At 38.4% G+C, this 13,818-nt stretch overlaps 1 protein-coding gene across 7 annotated transcripts in view; it reads left to right on the forward strand.

Moving 5' to 3' along the window:
- Positions 1 to 13,818, forward strand: part of itgb2 (integrin, beta 2) — a 31,472-nt gene that overhangs the window by 4,889 nt on the left and 12,765 nt on the right. For 3 of the 7 annotated variants that reach the window (XM_085135881.1, XM_085135885.1, XM_085135887.1), the window contains exons 2-5: positions 10,054 to 10,105; positions 10,302 to 10,399; positions 12,947 to 13,145; positions 13,423 to 13,593. In XM_085135881.1, the coding sequence (XP_084992007.1) occupies positions 10,057 to 10,105; positions 10,302 to 10,399; positions 12,947 to 13,145; positions 13,423 to 13,593 (517 nt within the window). In that variant the 5' untranslated portion in view covers positions 10,054 to 10,056. Of the gene's footprint in view, positions 1 to 7,196; positions 7,939 to 10,050; positions 10,106 to 10,301; positions 10,400 to 12,946; positions 13,146 to 13,422; positions 13,594 to 13,818 lie in introns of those variants that run through there. The other 4 variants (XM_085135886.1, XM_085135884.1, XM_085135882.1 and 1 more) reach the window with 3 other exon arrangements.

Below are 13,818 nucleotides of genomic sequence, written 5' to 3' on the forward strand. Positions count from 1 at the left end.
TTGTGTGGGAGTATTTTTAGTTGATTTTGGTCAATTGGGTGGGTTTTCCCGCTTTGTGTTCTTGTTGTTTGCTTTTGTTTTGTACGTGTTTATTTTATCTGACAACGGGAAAAACTTCAAATGTCAAAAATCTGCTTTTCATAATATAAATATCATTAAATAACTTTAGAAAGACTTCTATTTGACTCTTTACATTTAATGTTATAAAAATATATATTTTATGTTTTAAATAATTTTAAACTGTTAGTCTGCAAAATGTGCAGCAATTTAATTTATTTATTCTTTTTAGGTGATAGTTTGTGGGGCCCAGTTAGACTGTATAACTGCATCTCTACCAGTTTCTGTGCACTCCAGCCTCCTCTGTGCCATGTGAAGGGATTTTCCTTAAGGCAGGAGAAATTATCTCCACGAAAAGGAACAGGTTCGGCCATCGCACATTTGAACAAATTTTCTTCTTAAATACAAATGGAAAAGGGTTACATTAAATGCATCATGTTTTTAATTTGCAAGTTTATAAGCATTTTCCCTTTCCAGTTCACAATCAATTCTACCCCCAGGTCAAAAATATGTATAGGAAAATTTCCCTAATATAATATTATTTATAAATACATCCGTCTAGCGATTAACTGCATAAGTACATGGAGGCGGGACCTCACAGCAGAAGCATACTCCATAATGTGTTGTACATTATTATATGTATATTATATGTAACGTGGTATTTTTCAATTATTGTATTTACCAACATCAAGAAGTCATAAGCAAAGAAAGACCACACCATGGTGCATGTTTAAACAAGGAAAGTTTACTGGTCAAAATTATTTATTAAAGTAATAAACAACATTTTTGTCACCCCCAAAAATACACGTTTAAAGTAACACAACGGTGGCCCAATATCAGACAGAATTCCACTCACTAGAGTGAGCAATCATTACGAAGCAGTTGGTTTTCTTTTGTGGATTCAAGCTGCTCTTCATATTTTAGCCACCAGATGTCACCAGAGAGGATTGTGTTGAAAAGCTCCTAGTAATGAACCGTTTTTCAATACAAGCTTCAATGCTTCAGAAAGCTTCATTTGGCCATCACTAATGTTATTTATTTCAACTGTTAATTTGTATTGTTTAGAACTTACCTTACCTACCTGTCTTCCAGAAACAAAAGGAGGAAATGTAGTTTTACTTCCTGCTTTATAGCTTCTGGGTTCATCTGAGGTTGATTTTAGAGGGTTTATGAAGAAATAGATTTATTGTTGTAATATGTATTGATTACACCACAGAGTTTAGGTTGCCAGTAAAGAGGAGTACTAGAGGTTTGAATATAATCATGTTCATCTTACCTACCTACTGAATGGAATAGTCCAGAGGAGAAATTGTTTTGTTGAGTGGACTATTTAAGCAGAAGAACTCAGGTGTTTCAAGAAAAAGGTTCGGGTCAGTGTAGCTGTGTGCAGTTTGACCTTAATTTCCGTTGATTTAAGTTCAGTTATGTTTATTTGAACTGAGTTAATTATAGAGTTGAGTTTCTTATTTGTTTCTTTGTAAATATTGTTTGGGTCACAAAATGGTGAATAAATCACTTGCTACACTGGACAGCATCAGTCTCCTGCACTTCTTTGACCACTTAAGTCAAGTCCTACCACAGAGGTCTATATGAGTGCTCAGGTGCCTGATCATAAACAGCATTGCTGATGTTTAAGATGTTGTTACATGAACAGAGTTTACGAAGAAAGTTGTCCACGTTGTGTTGCAGAGATGTCCCCTTTTCCTATTGCTTTAATTGATTTTTTAAAGGTTTGTACAAATCTCTCTGCTTACCCATTTGTCACTGGATGATGTGGTGGTGACTGAAAGCGTTTCATGCCATTCTTCTGCATGAAAACACTGAACTCATCAGAACCATACTCTTGGGTGTTATTGCTCACAATTTGCTCAGGCAGACAATTCCTGGAAATGCTCCTCAAAACAGAAATTGTTGTTCTGCGGTTGTAGATTTCCTGGGTTTGATCTCTGGCCATATTGAGTATTAATCTACAGCTATGAAGAACATGTAAAATCAGCGTGCACTCTCTGCCAGGATGCATATGGCCACTACCAAGTATATAGGAGCCTATGAGAGGGCATTCTAAATGTTATGGCATCCTGAGCAACCCACATAACAAGCAGGTTTGGCCTGGGTGCAGTATCAAGCCGGCACTGCCGACTGACTTCTGGCGTGATAAGACATATGTCATCCAGATATGGGCCGGGCCTGGCATAGATGGCACCATCTTTGCCAGTGGTTCCCAAAGTTTTTTTGCTAGGCCCCCCTTTGTTTTACAAGAAAATTCTCTGTGCAAAATGGGTTTAAAAACATAAACAACTGTGGGATGCTGTTTGTCTGTGATTTGAACTGGGGGACAAATCGTGGCAGGATCAGCCTGATATTATTTGTATCCTGCGGTAACTTTACTGTATAAAGAGCTAACATCTCCAAAATGTCAGGAGTAGTTAGTTATTACAACAAGTGTTGGTGAACTAAAAATCAAGAATATGCTTCACCATATTTTCTAGTCTTTGGTTTAGAAAGAAGTTGGTTTGGAAACATATTCAGCTATGCTTCATCTCCTGCTTTGCGTTTGTGTGGGTGCCCCGTGCTAGCAGTCTCCAAGCGTTTTTTGTTTGTTTGCTAGAGTTAATCCTCACTTGGGCCAGCACAGGACCACCAGCGTGTCTGATACTGGCCTTGTGCTGGCCCATGTGTGGGCCACATCTGGCAAACCAGATCTCGGCCACCAAAGGGCCGTCATTCTTTGTGGTATGTGGGCCATGTGTAAGCACATTGTGTGGGCCAGGGAAGTTTTTTGTTTATATCCTCAATCTGTTTATCTCTTCCTGGCCACCAAAAATAGCTTTTTGAAAAACATTTCTCTTTCTTCACCTTAGGCCATACTTATCGAGCCTGGTGAGGAGCTTGCTTAGGTTTTGCAGGTGATCTTCATCATCTTTACCTGTCACAGTTATATTATATGAAGGTAGCTTTGCATTTGTGGTATATTCTAAAGCGCCGTTACTCTTTCCGTCACTCTTTCTGTCACTCTTTCCCAAACAGCTGGAGCTGAGCCAACGCCAAATCAAAGACGATTGTATCAGTACTGTCCCTTAGGTGTGTTGATAGTTAGGAACTTCCTGCTTAACTCATCCACGTCCATTTGGAGATAGGCCTGTGACAACGTCTTGCCACCAGCTATAGACGAGAAGACGTCCTCAATTTGTGCAGGGGGTACTGCTCACTTAGAAATCTATACATATATGCACACCTATACTTTTTCCTTCCTTGATCATTAGAACAGTAGGTTTAGCCTAGTCACTCCAGTCTACCTTTGAGAGAATACATCTATTTTTGGCATCTATTTCTGCACACAGTGCATATGGCACCAGGCGCACTTTTTGAAATCTCAGTGTTGCCTTACTATCTAGTTCAATTTTTGCCTTTCTGTTTACCAAAGTTTACCAATACCTTTTTGAAGCACCTGTGCAAAAGCAACGATAGTCTTTAGTTAGCACTGCTGTTGGACCTCTTGGGCCTGATGAACTGTTGAGAGCTTGAAATGTGAGCCAGTCAAGCTGGATTTTTTGGAACCCCGTACATCCAAGAAGACCTTTTCAGCTGTGTATGTTTTTAACATGACTGAGGTCTTTTCTAAGGATATCTTGGAAAACAGTGTGTTGAAGTCAGCCGGAGAAATTCCTGACAAAGCTGAGCCAGCTCCATTTTCAGGTTTACACCAGACTTCTTTTTTATTATCCGTAATCTTTTCCCGTCCATTTCCGTTATGCTATGAAAATCTAAGCATGAAAAGTCATCTTCATCTGTATTTATGCTATCAGAATTAGCTGCATTCTCTTGCACGTACCTTGCAAGTACACCAATTAACTTGCACTTGTTTTTCTTTGTCCTTGAAACTTATTTTCAGATTTTTGTTTCTGTATGCTCTCTTTCTACATGCTCTTTTTATGTGGCCTTGTTTCTGACACTTTCTGCAGGTTTTTGTCCTTAAAAATATACCAACAGTCATTTGCATAATTAGACAATTTAACACATCAGGGACATTTCTGGTTTTGGATTTATTTAAGGTCATTGTAATGTATCTTATCTTCTCTTTTTGGGGGGGGTGTGGGGTTGTAGCTTAGCTACAGTCTATTGAAATAGCTATACTTAATGCTTTATCAAAGTCCAGATCCCTATCTGACATTAGCCTTTTTTGTGTGCTTGAACAGTAAATGCCAAATACCAGTCTGTCCCTCTTTAGAGTCAAAATAAAGACAGTTTGCGTAGCTCAGCTGCATATTCACATATTCTTTCTTGCTTTGAAATCAGTTTTTTTCTTTCTGCTATCACCAGGGGTTTGGGGTTCAACTGGTTTTGCAAAATCTTAACATTTTTGTTGAATTTCTTGCTGGAGAACTAGAGACCACTTAAAAATATACATATAACAAACCTGGTTTCTTGCAAGAAACATATAAAGAAACGAGGGCTGAGTCAAAACTGCAAAATACTGTTCATTAATTTCTGCAGGGATATTTTTGTACCAGCAAGAACTAAACTGCTTTCTCAATATTAGTAAACCCTTCCTTATCAGTAACAAGTAACTCCTCACCCAAAACATTACATTGTAAGGTATAAAATGTATTTAGTTTGTATTCCATTTGTTATGTTCAATATCTCTGTACAAAGTATGTCAGTCTAGCAACTACCAGACCTCGCTGCACACAGAAGACAAGATAAAACAGCCCAAACTGAGCTGGCCTACTCCCCACAGCCCAGAACAATATACAGGGTCACATGTTATATTTTAACACGATTGTGACTATAATTAAACCTCACAGGGCACACGTATCAGGTGCACACAGACACACACAGGTAACTAGGGCTGCCACAAACGATTATTTTGATAGTCGACTAGTCACTGATTATTTTTGCGATTAGTCGACTAATCAGATCATGCATCCATTGGATGTAAAACGTACAGCTTATTGCACCAGCATGCATCTGCTCTTATATAACTATCATTAGCTTACAGCTTTAAGTGTTTAAGGTATGTGCTAACTAAAAATAAAGACAAGATGATGGGGTTTTTTTTAATTTTAATGAAATTTGCAGATTGTTTCGGTTTAATAAACTCCTTGCTATCTAAAATATAACAGGACACCGGAGTATATTCTCGAGCATCTCACACTTCTGATAATCAGTTGTCTGCTTGATGTTTATTCAGCTGTGTAAAAACTATAACTTTAATCTCAGCCAAACCGATTTACTCAGGAACAAATAAAATACTGAAAAAAGCCAAAAAAATAACATTTTTAAGTTATCTAAGTGACTTATATTACATGTTTAACCTCAGTAGTGAAAGACGGCGGTGGGTTTGAAAACGATTTGCCGGGAGTCCGGTGTTCTCACCGGCTCTAGTGAGCCTTGCCCCCGGCTAGCAATCGAGCTAGTGGGTAACAGACGTCTCCGAAAATGTCGGAGCGCTTTTGAAAATATTTGTCTTGATAAACTGAGCAGATATTTGAGCTTTACACAGCTACATTCTCGCCTGAAAATATGTTAAACGTTTATTTTGTGACCCAGAAAGAATAATAAGAGTAATGTTAAAACTAACTAGCTTCCGCCATTGTTGGAAACTGAGCTGGGCTGCACTATGAGTTCTGGGACACAGCTTCTTCTTCTTTGGGGTTTAACGGCAGCTGGCATCCTTGTACATGCAGTGCTGCCACCTTCTGTTTCAGTCTGTTATTACACTCTTAAATCCTACTACTTATTCCTGCGTCTTTTGTGATCTTACAAAGCTTCAAAAGACGTGTCGACTATTAAATCAGTCGTTGACGATTTTGATAGTCAACGTATTCGTGACTAGTCGACTAATCGTGGCAGCCCTACAGGTAACAGATTAATTTTGTTTGTTTTTTTGTTTTTTTTAATTGACATTAGGAATCATTGTACAATACCATCAACTTCAGCTATTTGTTACTACATATATTTTTCCTTTTTTTTTTTCGGTTTTTAACAACTAAAATATCCATACAAAGGAATGAAAAAAGAAAAAAGAAAGGAAAAAGAAGAAAAACAGAAAGAAAAAATAAATAACTAAATAAAAATACAAAAAAAACCCCCAAAAAACTTAGCCTCATATTTTAGCCTTACTTGACGAATATGAATGCTTTGTGTGCTGATAAACTTTTTTGCATTTAGTGTTTTAATGAGAAGCCTTATAATTGTAATTTTGTCTGTTTGTTCTGATACGAAAGCAGGCATTCTTACTTTAGTTTAATATTTTTTATCAAACTTAAAACAAAATACTACAAACAAATCCACAGGACAGAAATAGAACCAAACTCAGCAGCCAAACAGTCTGTTGTCAGTGCAGGTTGACAAATGCCTCAGCTCGGATGGGCTGATGCGGTTTCTCCTCTTAGTTAGTGTCTGCTTCTTCTTTAAACTGCAGTCAGATGCTGCTTTGTTTACGGGTGTCAGTCATATTTATGTGTTTCTGCGGCGCACTCGGACTCTCCTCCTCACCGCTGTCTACCATCTCACTCACTGACTGAGGGGTAGTGATCCTGAAATATTGATGCCTTTATTACCAGTGTTGCAGGATCAATTCCCATATGAAAATATCAATGTCTAATTTGAATAAACTTCTTTAATTTCTAATTTTTTTGATTTTTAATCGTAAATATGACATACAGACAAAAGTAAACTCTGCAATTAGTCAGTCAGTCAGTCGATAGTCGCAGTACCCTGTTAATAGGAACTAAAATGGCCTTTCGTCTCTCATTTATGTCCCTGCTGCAGCTCCGCAGGAGTGTGAGCCAATGAGAAACCCGAGGCACAAAACATTAGACCACAATTTCAGCATAGAAATTTATGTGTGAAGGCAGTTAAGTAATGTGGCAACACAACAAACCTTGTTAAAAAAAGTGGGGACCCGGCTCTCACTTGATGGGAGTTGGCTCTTCTGATTCACTACAGAGCTGATGCTTCTGCTCATGACACATCACTACTGGTCATGGCAGATGGCTGCCCCTCCCTGAGCGAGGCTCTGACGGAGGTTTCTTCTTGTTTAAAGGAAGTTTTTTTCCTTCTCACTGTCGCCAAGTGCTGGCTCATAGGAAATGTTTAATTGTTGGGGTTTCTGTGTATTCTTGTAGAATATAAAATATAGCAAACCTTCAAATGATTGTTGTTTGATTTGGTGCGATTATATATTAAATTGAAAAGAGCAGGCCCTTCCTCAGGAGAGGTACCTCTATGAACGTATGTGATGAGATGCTGTTTTTATTTTAGATATCAGGTGGGATATAGTGGCAGTGTATGCATTAAGAGCATACAGCAGGTCCAGTGCTGTGTTTTCCTGTTGGGACAGTTGACATAATGGTTGTTAATGTTCTTTCTATTTAGATGTGGTTAAAATCAACAACCCAAACAGCCCTGAAATGCTGAGTTAGCAGGCATGCTACCATGAAATGTCTTACTAAAAGTAAAACAACAACAACAACAAGACTTTCTTTAACAAGTAACACAACCCAACAACTGGTGTTACACTTTTACTTCAGATTTCCAGGGAAAAGAGTGCCTAGAGTACTTTTGTGTTCAGTTAATATACTCCTTTCATTTGAATTATTTTTCATACATTGTAGATGTATTTTCTATTTTTATATTTTAGATGTATACACCCACACAAAATGAGTACTCTTTGTGTAGTCTCATCTGTGTCACATTTGCTGTTCTACCTAGCAGCACCTATATTTAACATCAAATTGTGACATTTCGCCCAGCCCATCGCATTCTCTTTCACACTGGTTGCTTCACATTTCCTGTCAAGAGGGCGGAGTTTCGCCATCCACATAGTGTTCAGTGTAACTGTCAGCCACCTATCAGAGCTGAATCTTCCTGCTTCTGGTAAGTTGTGCTTTTTCAAGAAATTGTTTCTGTTTGAAAATAGATTTTTACCTCTAATGAATCATGTCACATTTTATTCTGCTGTTTCTTCTTACATTAAAAAAACAAGTTTATTGTAGAAGAACAAAATGAACTTTATAGTTTATACCATCAGTGAAAAACTGAGAAAATATTAGAGAACCAGACAAATGTGATGCAGCCACACCACTGCTTTGTGACACTTAAAGTTATAATAAGCAGCGTGCGGAAGAGAAGCTTCTGTTTTTGGGGGGGAAGTTGACTGCCTGACATTTTTCTGAGAAAGGGTTGCACAATTTTTTAACCGGGTTTCTGTGTCAGTGTTGTATTAAGTGGAGTTAATACAAAGCTGTATCATCACCCCCTCTTGTTTTCTGCATCATATGTCATCTTCACAAAGGAACTATCTGATTATTTCTTGTGCCTGATGATAGATACATGCACACAGAAAGAGCAGCAGTTAAGTCGTAGCCTCCACATGTCTGAGTGTCATTTAAATGAAAACACATTACATTAAGCTACATTTGCTGCAACTAGTAACAACTAATTCCACTGTGGCATCTTTGACCGTAACATAGGAATGTTATGATCACCGTATCTCCTGAGCCAAGAAGTGACTATATTGAATCGATTACATTTAACATTATTACTAAACAGAATCATGTGTGTTGTTAACAGGTTGGAACTTTTCTCCAGCTTGTTAAATACAACAACAGTGACAACACTGGAAGAAAGAAAGTCACAACAAAACACTTTCTTAATCCTCGTTAAATGACAGATTAAGAGCAGTTCATATCAGTATCAGTGCCTTAAAATCTGTCTCGTCAGTCACCTGGAGAGTTAGAGTAGAATCTTCTCGAATATAAAAGCGGTTAACACAGGGTGAGCAATAAAGTTGTGTTCACGGAAGTGCATTGTAACGTATGCTCATGATCAAGTTTCTTTTTCTTCTGCTCATGTTATAATCTAATATAATATGAGCTTTTCCTGCTGTGTGTGTGTGTGTGTGTGTGTGTGTATGGTGCATACACTTTCAGTCAAGTTGTTTAATTAGCACACAGTAGGGCTAGGTCCAGATGATGCTGCATCACGCACTGGATTCAACTGAATTTTAAACTGTAAACACAAAGTGTTGTGTCTGTGTTGAATTAAGTCAAATGATCATTTGAGGCCTTTTGTTTCAGACTAAAATGATGCTCTATAAGGCTTTAGAAAAAGTCTCACACACCACCTCAGTCTCTCCAACCTCTGTCTCATTTGATAAGGTATTTTTAGGCTGGTGGAGTCAGTCATTTATAGACACATACGAGAGAAATGCTTCCTTCTTTCTCATGAGCACTTTTTTCAGAAAGCGGAAATGTACTGATGAACTAACACTTCACTCTTCCCTTTACCTTTTATGGTGTGGAATACTGACACATTTCGCAAAACTGGGTGGTTTGTGGTTGAGTACAGGAAACCTTTGCACTGGGTATTATATTTGTTAGCTCTGAAAGTTGGGTGTGTTACACATGTCAGCATGGTCTTTAATGTAGTCTGTGAGTTAATGCTGCTGTAAGGACACTTATAAAATGTTTCTTCTTGTTACAGCAGTTACACGAAATGGTTAGCTGAATATTTGTGTATGTGTTTTGTATAGTTTTTCTCGATAAGCCATTTTAAATCAATGTTGTCAAACTGTACACATGAGGAAATCCTCGCAGCAACTTGCCAAGATGTACTGCAGCTGACCTGAAGGTGGTGCTGTTGTCTGTGCCGCTTGTAGCATTCAGAGCTCTTCTGTTCAGATGCTTGAAGACAAAGGAAAGGTTCATCAGCAATTAAGGTTTATTTATCAGAATCCGAATACTTTAATAATCCCTAAAGAAATGATGTGGGTTACAGTTGGCCCAAGAACCAATTAAATAATACAATATATTACAGAGTTTACAAAGTATAAGAGCACCTTTTTGGAAATAATAAGAGATATTTGGGGCGTGAGCAAATTCATGAGGAAGTATTTTATAGGATCTTGTTAGTTTTGTAGTTGTCTTGTGTCTCTGGCTTTATGAAAATTCTGCAATTTTAAATCAGCTGACTGTTGTCTTTTTCCAGCAGAACATGGATCGGTGTATGCCATTACTTATTCTCCTGCTGATGGGTAGACATGGTAAAGCATAAATACTACATTACAATATTTATTCACAAATTTATAAACCTTATCAACCTTTACCTTTTACTTGATGTGATGTTTAATAAAATGACTGCATGTGTAAAATGTACGTTTGAGCGTTTCATGATTTTGAGGTTGTCAATGACTCTGTAAACATGATATACATGATACACTTTTGGGGGTTTCTTTCCAGGGCTGTGCCAACAAGAGGAAGTTTGCTCAAAGTCACTGATCAACTCCTGTGATGACTGTATAAAATCTGGGCCATACTGTGCATGGTGCCAAACACTGGTGAGAAAGAAAGTTTATGTAAAATCTAAATACTGTCTCTGTTTTAGTGCTAACGTGAGCGTTTTATCTACAACGAAAAGCTGTCCTCTAATCCACTGCTGAACCCGTGGTAGCATGTCAGTAATTACCTGTTATACCATTAAAATACATATGTAGAAATACACACTCGTGTGTTTCACCTCGGTCGCAGCTGAGTTCATTTTCAATCCACACAATAGACCCTCAAGTTTTCTAATTAGTTGATGTGGTTTCCATTCTGTCAAACACCACATGCTGCTTCACACTTCCTACAACCAAGTTTGATTTTGCTTCTCAGGTTATCGTAGGTTCACATCCAGAACTTATTGTAAGACTGAGCCACTGCCAGTACATTAGGTCAGCTTCCTTTCTTACTATGCTGGCACGTTTTGTTACTTAGGTGACTATTAGATATTGGGTATTTCTGCACCAGAGACGGAGTGCATCAAATTCAGACTACACTGTGTAATCACTAATTCCACTAATTTTAAGTCCAGTGTCTTGCTCTTCCTGGTCCTGCCGTTATATCAGCAGATCAGCAATGTAACACACCACAGTTTTCCAGCCCCTCTTCAGGCTTCATGTGCTTGAAAAGTTCTGGTTTTGAGGTAATCCAAGATGATAGTTAAAGATATAGTAAGACAGTGTAAAGTGTGTAATTGAATTTGGGTACTTAATGGTGGAATCTACCAGAACCCCATGTTGGCATCAAGTTCACACAACACTTTTGCTCTGCTGGTATGCACAGTTTACAGTGCACATACTCTTTCAAATCAGATAGATCCTCACACAAACCTAGCTTTTTGTTGTCTTTGTTAGACACAACCACCATGCCCACACACATGGCTGATAGCGCCCAGGTTTTCGATGTTCTAGAGGTTTTCCTTAACCCTTCCCAGCAGTGTAAACCTCGTGAAAACTTTTGGAAAAATGGCATATCCCACTTTTTTAAAAATCTTACAGTTATCGTACTTCACCAAGGCTGCATCAAAAACCACATTTTACTAACTGGCTGTAGCCATAACAAGACTTTGTCCAGTTCTTATATTACAAAGGAATGATGCTTTAGGGATACACTGGACATGGCTTTATGAAAGGGGAGATATGAGAACAGTTCCATGATTCACTGTGATACAGACCATTGAAAGCAGTGATAAATATATATGACAAGTGGTGCAGATCTTAGAAATGTTAACAATGGTTTTTCAGTTTCATGCTATAAGCTGTGTGGATCTAAACTCAGAGGTCAACTATGAACATTGTGCGTTTTTATCATTAAATGGTTATTATGTGATAATACAGATCAGGCAAACTTTTGTGCTTTTATAACTTTTATAATAAGTGGTGATTGTAATGTGACTGTGATATTGTCAGTGTTGGAGAGTAACGGAATACATGTACCGCCGTTACGTATTTAAAATACAAAATACGAGTAACTGTATTCCGTTACAGTTACCGTTTAAAAAGGTGGTATTTAGAATACAGTTACTTTGTTGAAATAAATGGATTACACGGCGGTACTTCCCTGTTTCATATTGTGGCGGGTCAGGCCTGTTTGGGTTTTGTTTGACAGCTACGTTCTGTTGTTCCAGGCAGCAGTGTTACGGTTGCCATGGTTACAGGGTGACGCTCTCTCTCTGCGTGTTTCCTGGGTGAGAGAGGCCTTTTTGTTGTTGTTGTGCTAAGCTAATAGGCAGAATGCTACAGGTATAGCTCTAAAGCATGTAGCCTGATGGGCAGTGTAGTCCGTGCTGCATGGAGAATGGACTGTCATACCCGTTATGTGTCTGTGAGCGAGGGAGGGAGAAAAAGGAAAAGTACGAGCTGTCATCGAGCAGAAACGGGAGCTGGAAGCATGTAAATATAATAATAACCACTGCAGCCAAGAAGAGTGCCTGACGAGCCCAGTTGTAAGTAAGCTATTAAGACTCGACTGTACACCGTGTTCGTGTTTTCCTCCAAAAACAACAAGTTCCGTTGGAGCAGCCTTTCAACGCCTCTCTCTGTCTCTCGCAAGCAAAGTTGACCCAGACAACAAAGTAAAGCTAGTTTTCAGCTACGAGCCGACACGAACCCGACGTATTAGCCAGAGGTCTCTTTACTACAGTTCAGAGCCGCGGACCTTCAGTAACAGTAATAAATCGCAGCAATAGTACATTCATGTAGTTGTAAACAGCATGATAATATATTAAGTAATCCAAAGTATTCTGTTACGTTACTCTCATTGAGTAACGTAACAAAATACGTTACAGAATACATTTTGGGGCATGTATTCTGTATTCTGTAATGGAATACATTTAAAAAGTAACCTTCCCAACACTGGATATTGTCCTGATGGAGCTCATATTGTACATTACACTCACTACTATAGTGAGTGTAAGCCGCTGGAAAATATTTTTCCTTTTGACTTGAGGATTATTGACAAAATTCTTTTTAAACTTGGGCACAAGACACAGATAAGTGATATGTATCAAGATTTATTATGAAGAAGAACTTTCTTTTTTGTCTTCCTTCCTTCCCTTCATGCAGAATTTCACCAAAAAGGGAGAACAGGATGCAGTGCGCTGTGACACCAGAGCTAAGTTGATCAAAAAAGGCTGCAAAGAGAATGAAATCATCTCCCCTGAAAACAAACGAAACATTGCCAAGGATGATCCTCTGTCTGCATCTCAAAATGGGCAAGTTGTCCAAATGAGGCCTCAGAAGATTGACCTTGACCTGCGACCTGGTCAGTGGAATCGGTTAATGTTGCCTACAATATTAAGTGAATGTCAGGCTTGGTTTCTCACAGATTCACTGCAAGCAGAAAGTGCTTATAAAAATTGCATGAACTCACTCTATCACAACAATCTGAATTATGTGTCTGTATATATTACCGGTGCCTATGTATGCTGTGTACTGTATGTACTATTTACAGTTCATATATCGTTCTACTGTATGTGGGGGGGGGGGAGTAGCTTTGGTTTTGCCTTTATTCATTTCCTTTTTTTTAACTGTGTTTGCAGGACTTCCAGTTTCATTCAATGTTTCTTTTAAGGCAGCTGAGGGCCATCCAGTGGATCTCTACTACCTGATGGATCTGTCCTACTCTATGAAAGATGACCTGGAAAATGTCAAAGTACTAGGAACAGATCTTTTTGCTGCACTGAGAAGAATCACAAACCATGCTAGAATAGGTAAAAACATTACATCATAATCTTCCAACTTGGTATACACAGATTTCACTAACTGTGGACAGGAACTCCAGCCAAAGAGCAACGAATGAACATTTAAATCCAAATTAGTCAGTGTCTTTAACCCTTTAAAACCGGTCGGAGCGGGCACGCTCTGTTTCGCGCAACTACTTTTTAAATCCTGGTAGCACTGCAACCACATAAGCTAGCGCAATAATTTGTTTTGCA

This window comes from Neolamprologus multifasciatus, chromosome 16, assembly GCF_963576455.1.
Source record: "Neolamprologus multifasciatus chromosome 16, fNeoMul1.2, whole genome shotgun sequence".
NCBI classification, from domain to species: Eukaryota; Metazoa; Chordata; class Actinopteri; order Cichliformes; family Cichlidae; genus Neolamprologus; species Neolamprologus multifasciatus.